The sequence below is a fragment of the Cyprinodon variegatus genome, unplaced genomic scaffold (genome assembly GCF_000732505.1).
Source record: "Cyprinodon variegatus isolate N-32 unplaced genomic scaffold, C_variegatus-1.0 Scaffold461, whole genome shotgun sequence".
Taxonomy (NCBI): Eukaryota; Metazoa; Chordata; class Actinopteri; order Cyprinodontiformes; family Cyprinodontidae; genus Cyprinodon; species Cyprinodon variegatus.
In genome coordinates, this window is record NW_015150914.1 from 656,209 (window position 1) to 664,301 (window position 8,093).

The 8,093-nt window shown below is 41.2% G+C and overlaps 2 protein-coding genes across 3 annotated transcripts in view; both read right to left on the reverse strand.

Annotated features, from left to right (window-relative positions):
• Window positions 1-282: 282 nt before the first annotated feature.
• bsnd (barttin CLCNK-type chloride channel accessory beta subunit) lies at window positions 283-3,370 on the reverse strand. Its single transcript, XM_015389476.1, has 3 exons — window positions 3,194-3,370; window positions 3,046-3,122; window positions 283-610 (listed from the first exon to the last, which is right to left on the reverse strand). The coding sequence occupies exons 1-3, from the start codon at window positions 3,368-3,370 to the stop codon at window positions 511-513; spliced, it is 354 nt and encodes a 117-aa protein (XP_015244962.1). The 3' UTR covers window positions 283-510.
• Window positions 3,371-6,028: 2,658 nt separating this feature from the next.
• LOC107094061 (alpha-protein kinase 1-like) overlaps window positions 6,029-8,093 on the reverse strand; it is an 8,287-nt gene continuing 6,222 nt past the window's right edge. Inside the window, exon 2 of one of the 2 annotated variants that reach the window (XM_015389466.1) lies at window positions 6,029-7,774. In XM_015389466.1, the coding sequence (XP_015244952.1) occupies window positions 7,399-7,774 (376 nt within the window). In that variant the 3' untranslated portion in view covers window positions 6,029-7,398. The remainder of the gene's footprint in view (window positions 7,775-8,093) is intronic. The other variant, XM_015389467.1, reaches the window with a different exon arrangement.

Genomic DNA, 8,093 nt, shown 5'->3' on the forward strand with positions numbered 1-8,093 from the left:
AAAGAAAACAAAGATACTTTTCAATTTGTATTTTGCCACCAGGGAATCACAGGACCTGCTTTATTTGATACGTCAAGGAGGCTGCTGCTGCAAAAAAAATACTATTCAAAGAACTGCAGCTGCAAAGCTGCTCCTCAAGACTAATAATTAAAGCAGCTATAGCTAATGAATAACAGTTTGCTCTGTTCAGAGTGTAGATGGACCTTCAGGGTCTCGGCAGGTAATCAGGTAAAGATTTTATTGCTGATAAATTAGATGTGCAGCAGTTTTTTAACAGGAATTAAAATCTTTTTACATTTTTCATAGTAAACAGCACCACCTTCTGGGACTATTAGATAAAACATGTTCAACTTTATTCACCTTTCCCAGCAGCACCAGTTCACAAATGATTTTCTACTTTCAATAACGGCACTAGAGTTGCATCATGTTGCACTGATGCTGTCATTTACTAACTGGTATCCCTCCAGTCCTCAGCTGGGAAGCTTGCTGGGATCCCGGTGACTCTCTCCATCAGACCAGATGCAGAGTGGGACAGCTGTGACACTGGCTCTTCAGATGTGGCCCACTGCTCTCTCTCTGACCGCAGGAATCCGACCGAAGCTCAGCCTGCCTGGAATCCAAGCCAGCAGCAGCAGTGGGGGGGTAAAAAGAAGGGAGGGACAAAAATAGAAGTCCAGTTTCATCAGTGTCCCAATTTTCTTACTTTTCTTTTTTAACTGTGAGGAGGAGCGTTGCTGAGCAGGCATGTCTTTATCAGACACCCCAGTAATTACAGCCACTCAGGCAGGAGACGTGTGAGAGTGGCGTTTCTGGCTCCGGCGCTTTAATCAAGAGATTCTTAACAGTCCTCTGCTCCCGTGTTACCAACTAATTCAATCCTCCTCGGTCACAAATGTCAGAGCGCTATCTCTTCCCTTCCGCTCACTCTGCTCTTGAAAACAGCTTTCTAGCATAAATTAGAAGAGGATGGAATGAGTGTCTACTGTACGAAGATAAAATCTCTGAACTTTTGCACATAGAGCTGCTTCCATCGCGGCCTGTGCAGAAGGATTTATCGAGATGGAGCTGAAACCATCATCATATCACTCAGATGTTTTCATGGTTCTGTTCTGTATCTTTGAGTTTTCATTGGTTTTATTTCCATTTTGTGTTATTCTTGTTATTTTGATGGTATTTGAGTTCTTAGGTATTTCTCGTTTCCCCTCTGTTACCCTTGTTTCAGTCTCCTTTTCCCTTCTAGTCTCCTCTGTTCACACCTGCTCCCAATCTGCTCATTAGCCTGCTCATTTTTCTCTCTCCCATATATGCACCTCCTGCTCAGTCACTGTTGCTGGTTTGTTGTCATTTCATCCCCTTCCAGTGAGTTTTCCTGGTTTTTCTGTGTTTTTGTGGATTCTGAGGATTTATGTTTTTGGATTTTTGCTTCTGTTGCACTTTTTGGTCAATTCAATTTTGCGAGACGCCACTTCAGCTTCAGTCCCTTCAAACGTCCACTCAACCTGTCAGATATTCTCCTAAAGTTTGGACCCTTAAACTGTTAAACTAAATGACTTGGTTAAAAGCCTGTCACACATCTTTTTCTGCTTTTTTAGACTCACCGAGGTTTTTAATAAATGTTCTGCTTTCCTCCTCTCAGCATGAAGTGTCTTTAGTTTTATTTAGACCAATGTTTCTAGACAGATGTTTTTTGAAAGCGTGTCTCCAAGACAAGCAACATGCTAATGTGGTAAATGTTTCTGCTGGCAGAGTGAGCACTGCATCATGACACTCTGATGATTATTTCTACCATCCAAGACAGACTGAAAAACACAGAAGCCAGAAGAAGCCCAGTCGGATCTACCAAGCCTTTAAGTTTTCGGTTCCAGTCATATCCCACCATATGTCTTTCCTTACAGGTAATTTTCTTGCAAAGTCTTTTTTCATTTCTTCCTATTTTTTGCTTCATTTTAATTTTTCTTTTATCCTACATTTGATTAATTAGGCTTAGGAGAGATCCAAGGTGAGAAACTATCCAATAACTTTGGACGAAGCACTAATTCTCTGCAGAACGTCCTTCAGCTGCTACGGTTGTGCTGAGATTTCCCTGCCAGCAGAGCTGGGAATGATCCTGTTCATCGCACGGTGACACAACAGGACTCTGATCAAATCAAGAGGTTTAATTTTCTGCTAACTTTACATTCCCATCGACCCTAAAGGTTTTCCTCCTTGGATTTCCACCTCATCTCTTCTAATCTCTAAATTTGCTCCAATTGAGACAAATAAAAGAAACCAAATTATGTTTAAATCTAAAATTTGAGATAACCGGGGCGACATCGTAAAACGTTTGATTTAAGTAAGAGATTAAATATTTTAAAATAATATATATATTGTGTTCCCTTTTGAATTCATCTTTAGGTAAACTTAACATTTGCATCAGTTATTTCTTTCTTATAAAAATACACAAAACCTCCAAACTCTAAATGTTAGAAAGTTAAAAAGCCAGTTTATTTCCGCTTTATTGGTGTAATTTCTCTTCTAGTGAACGCTTTAGGAATCAGCGGGGATTGCTGACTTGCAGCATAAGCTGGTTTGGCAGCATGAGGAGGAGGAGGGAACATTATATTAAAAAATTGTCAATTTGTAATTTTCAAAGTTTATCAACTAAACTAATAACTACTTTTTTAGGAATAATAGTAGTTAAAGTGCTAATAGACAATTCTTGATTCCATTCATTCTAGTTTTTTCTTAATTTCTAATCCAAGTCTCTCTGTAATTTAGAAAACAAATATGCTCCATATTTACGCCTCCAAGATTAAGAAATGTAATTATTTACTTCAGATAGATTTTTACTTCTGTTTGTTTTTAATGGGACTGCTCCTAAAATATTATCAGGCTTCCTAACAGACTCACTATCTCCTCCCCTGAGGCTCTGCTGCCGTCACCGTGCTCAGACTACATGATGGACACTCAGCGGTGTGAGATTGGCAGACGGCCCTCAGGAAATCAGCCAGACCTAAATAACCGGCATGGCTCTGTGTGAGTGTGTTCTTGTGTGTTAGACGGTACCTTTCATCTCTGGTTTCAAGTGAAGAGCAAACTAAATCCACCAGGCTTTCCTTCTGACTCACAGGCGTCACAATGACCTAATAAACACACGACTTCTTTTTAGGAAACCTTCTTCTCCAACACCCTGCATGTCAGAATCTGAGCGTACCTTGGGATAGCACTGGCAGAGGCTCCACACTGTCCCAGCACACACCATGGCGACGCCAAGGACGCTCATTGTAACGTAGACGTGCGGCCGCTCCTGAATCATGATGAAGAGGCCCATGGCCAGCACAGAAAGTCCGGCCACTATCAGCCCGTATCGATAGGGTTTCCCCTCCACCATCCTCACAAACCCTTTCGGCCAAATAAAATGTGAACCTAAAGCTCAGAGAGAAAAGATTGAGTGCTTTCTTTGTGAGACGGAGCTTGAAGGTGAAGGTGGAGGAACTCGGTTCCACTCGGCTGCTTATTACAGCCTCCAGACAGCCTGCTCAGGTCAGGTATAAAATTGCAGGTGTGCGTCTGTACCTGAAAGGTCACCTTGCTACAGACTACTGCATAGAAAAAAAAAAGCAGACATTGCTACTCAGCAATGAGCCGTGCACAGTAAGCTGTCAGAGTCTGCTTGGTTCATATCTTCGTTTTCTTCCTCTCCAGGGATTTCCTCTCTTTGAATAAACAATCTACTGTTTATACCAGCCTGAGAAAGCAGCTCAGCTATTTGTTAACTCAGGTTTATGGCAATGTCACACTAAACTAACACCAGGCAGTCTGCGAACTGTGGCTGTTCAGATGAACGATGAGTAACAAAGAGCTGTTAGCATTCAGCTGTCACTGCTTTCCAGTGCAGGAGTCACATGTAATCCAGCTTTTAAAAGGATCGCCCAATTTGGTGTCTTTAAGAGGCTACAGTAGCATCAATCTGTTGACTCCTATCCAATAAATTCCTCATGGAAATGGAATGCACTAACAGCACTAAGTGCAATCTTTGCCTTTGCTGTTTTATTATCCTCCCTCAATGTGTTTAGCTAACATTTAATACATCTGATCTAGCTGTAGCTGACTTTACTGTGATTTATCTCTATGAACATACTTGGACCTCTGGCATCCAATTCAAAAGGCCTTCGGTCTCCAGAGCTGCTGAAAAGACTTTATTGGTGGCTTTCAGTTAGACCCAAAAGTTTATTTAACGTAAAACTCTTGTTATCCAACCAGGAAGTTTGTTTTTGACGTTTCAAAGATAACAAATTGTAAAAGCAGGATCAGTTTCATAGGATTTTTTTTTATGTTTTATGTTTTCCTTTGATAAAAAATCTGAAATGAAATAATAAAAAAAAAATCTTTATTGGCATTATAGCAACTTGCATTTCAAATGTTTTAACTGCTATTTTGATAATTAATCTTTGCGGATTAGCTTTAAGTCTTTAAGCTGGAAAGGCCTCGTGTCTATCACCTAAAGTTCTACCCCTACAGATTCTGCATAAAACAATGACCTTATTGAAAGATCACTCCATACCACAATATGTCAGACGTAAAATATGAATCAATAAGAATCTTTGTGCTCAACTATTATGTAGTTTGGAGTTGGAAATGTTAAATATGTTCCAGAGAGGTGGTTGCTATAGCAACAAATGGAGAGCATTTAACTGCAAGATGAAAAAAGCCACTTCCATCATTTCTCTCTACTGGTTTTCATTACTGTAGCGGTTTTCTTTCAGTACTCGAATCAAGTACATGTCTTTGATTTTACTAACAAGTAATATCTAATAATATTTCAGCTTCCAGCTGAAGAGTCAAGGCTGTAATCCTCAGAACTGTAATTAGCTCAGAACATTGGATCCAGCATCCAGTTGAAACAGACAGAGGGAGAAGGGAGCAGCTCTGGTTGAGGAAGAAAAAGGTAATTGACCTCGATAATCTAACGGAAGATGATTATCAATGCGAGTCACTAACCTGGTTTAACAGTTCAGTCCATCTCCTTGGAGCGAGGCAGGATCCAGCCGAAGGACTCCCAATGAGATGCGGCGGGCACCGTCCAGAGTGAAGATGGGAACAGGCAGGCTCAGTAGTTGAGAGGCAGAACAAGGCAGGGTATCAGGTAAACTATGGTACACTAAAACTCCGTCCCTCCATTGAACCAAGACAGGAACAGGGCACGCTCAGTGGATAACAGACATGATATGATCAGGAACTCTACGAAACAATAAAAACTTCTCATCCGCTGGCCTCCGAGAATGAGAACATGAACTAAAACATGAGCTATGATCTCAACATCACATGAGTAATCTGAATGATCTGGCCCTGATAGCTGGGACTGAGCCGTATTTAAAGGAACAGGAGCAGGTGGATAACATGAATGGTAATTTGAAACCGAGCAGATTTAGCCAGGTGAATAAAATGAACAATTAGGCCAGGCTTAATCATGACAAAAACAATAAAGAAATATATATAGAAATATATATAGATGGCAGTTATTCTTCTGGAAACGGTGATATAGTTCACTGTTAAAGAGAATTTACCCCCTTGGTGTCAAGGGGCTCAGAATCTAGGACGCAGTACTTGGGTGAGACCGACAGAGGGAAGTTTCAAAAGTTTATTAACAAAGCAAACAGACACACGGAGCTATGGATCTGCAGATAAGCAGCAAATGCGGGGGGGAGGTGGGACGCAAGCCATCTCTGGCGCTCTGGTTGAGGAAGAAACGGGTAATTGACCTTGATAATCTAACTGAAGATGATTATCAATGTGAGTCACTTACCTGGTTTAACAGTTCAGTCCATCTCAGAGCGAGGCAGGATCCAGCCGATCGACTGATTCAGCGGGAGCCGCCCAGAGTATCCCCGACGCCGCAACCTTTAATGAACAGGCAGGAGTCCAAGCCAGGTCAGGGAAACAGATCATAGCAGGATGGTTCTGAGATCCAGGAGTCCGTAGCCCACATAGAAAATTACACACAGATCCAGGTTTTCAGGAATCCTCAGAGAGCTCAGGCAGGTTCAGGGTTTCACGAGTCCAACAGTGGTCAGGCAGACACGCTCAAATGCAGAACAGGCAGGCTCACTGGTTGAGAGGCAGAAACAAGACATGACACCAGGAAAACTGCAGAACTTTAAACTAGATCCCACCGCTGAGCCAAAAGAGGAACAGGACGGCTCTGCAGGTAAGTGCCAGGACATACCAGGCATTACTACTAAGGCATTAAAGTCTAATTCAAAAGCACAAACTCAATGATCTGGCCCTGATAGCTGGACTGAGCCGTCGATGTAGCAGCAGGAGCAGGTGGATAAGATGAATAATGTAAGTAACCAGGCAGAGTTAAGCAGGTGAGTGAAATGAACACTTAGGTCAGCTATCAGGGCCATCATCATGACACTTCATTTCTTAATGAAACTTGAACGCTGCCTTCATCAGTTCCCTCCATCCCCCGTAGATTTATTCTGAGATTTTCCTGTAACTTTACAGCCCAACCTTAAAAATCAAGACAATTAAGAAAATATTTAATGTCAGAACTCCAACAAAACATTATAAATATCCTTTTTTATTATCATATAAGAAACTTGAGCCATGTCTGATCAACTACAAAGTATGTTTCCATCCTGTCCATAAAGTTCCAAAAACGGCCTTTTAAGTTTGCGATGCATTCATTTCTGTCTTTGTGCTCCAGACCATACGATTGAACCTAAAATAATTTTAAACCAACAGTTTTATGCAACCTGCTTATTTCTTAAAAGTTTCATATTCCAAAATACCAAATCTAGAATGTTTTATATTAAATTGGAGGTTGCACAATCTCCCAACTCAAGATCCAGACTCTGCAGGCCTTTGTGATGAGTACGCACCTCATGTAGGATGTGGCAGCCTGTCCTCGACTTCAATAAAAGCCAATCCTTTAATTTTACCAGGCTGTGATCGTTTTTTAGGGGTTGCTGGGTCCAAGGCCTCAAAGAAGCAGGAAGGGGAATTAATAAAAAAAATATAAGACTGATTAACTGTTAAACAGGTCGAATCAGAAAACATGAGACTATATGAGTTGCTGCTATAGTGAATCAAAGCAATACATGTGTGTAAGCAGTATGCATGAGGCAGATATATGAAATTGTAATTATGTACTTCCTGTATTTGAACAGAGCTTAAAAGGAAGGAAAGATACTTTAACTAAACCTGGAATTTTATCATAGCCTTTATACTTAATAATTTCCATTTGTCTCCTTCTAACCTTATAGGGAAATCCTGAGCAAATACTGAATCTGAATTGGTCAGTTTCAAGGTTCAGAGGAGGTTTGTAGCTATGAGTTTATCCATAGCGCTGAAGGTTTAGTCCTCAGAGGAACAGTAGGCACTGAAGGGAGTTTCCAATGTCCAAGAGAAAATTTAAAGATGCTGGCTGTGCTCCTGATGGATGTATTCAGTTTGTTCAAGATGTTGCTGTTCATCGTGTTCATTGCCTGGCTGTTCTCGTTGCTCCTGGTTCATCTCCTCTCTGCGCTCCTGGTTCATCTCCTCTCTGCGCTCCTGGTTCATCTCCTCTCTGCGCTCCTGGTTCATCTCCTCTCTGCGCTCCTGGTTCATCTCCTCTCTGCGCTCCTGGTTTCTCTGCTCGCTGTGCTCCTGGCTCTTCATCACAGTGTCATACGACGGAGGCGGCTCCATGGTCCAGGGAGGCGGGGTGGATGGCAGGGAGGGTTCGGGCTCCGGTGTCGTACTGACAGCGTCGGTTGAAATCTCCCGTCGGATTCGATCTAACCTCCTGGTGAAAAAGAGTAAAAGACGCTATAAGAACTACATTTTTAAGAATATTCAAAGTACATTAGAAAACAGTGGTGTCCAAACTATGGACACTATGGGCCATTTAATAATTAGTATGATTTGGTCAGCTTGTTGATTCATATGGAAGAAATACAGAAAAATTGAAATCTTTAAAAGGAAACATTAAGAACAATACATTATATTCCCCATTATATTTTTTTCTTGCTTTTGTTTGTTACAATTCCCTTTAAAACCAGAAACTTTTAACTAAAACCTGACTTTTAGGCACATTCCATTCAATTCATTTCTATTCAGTTTAT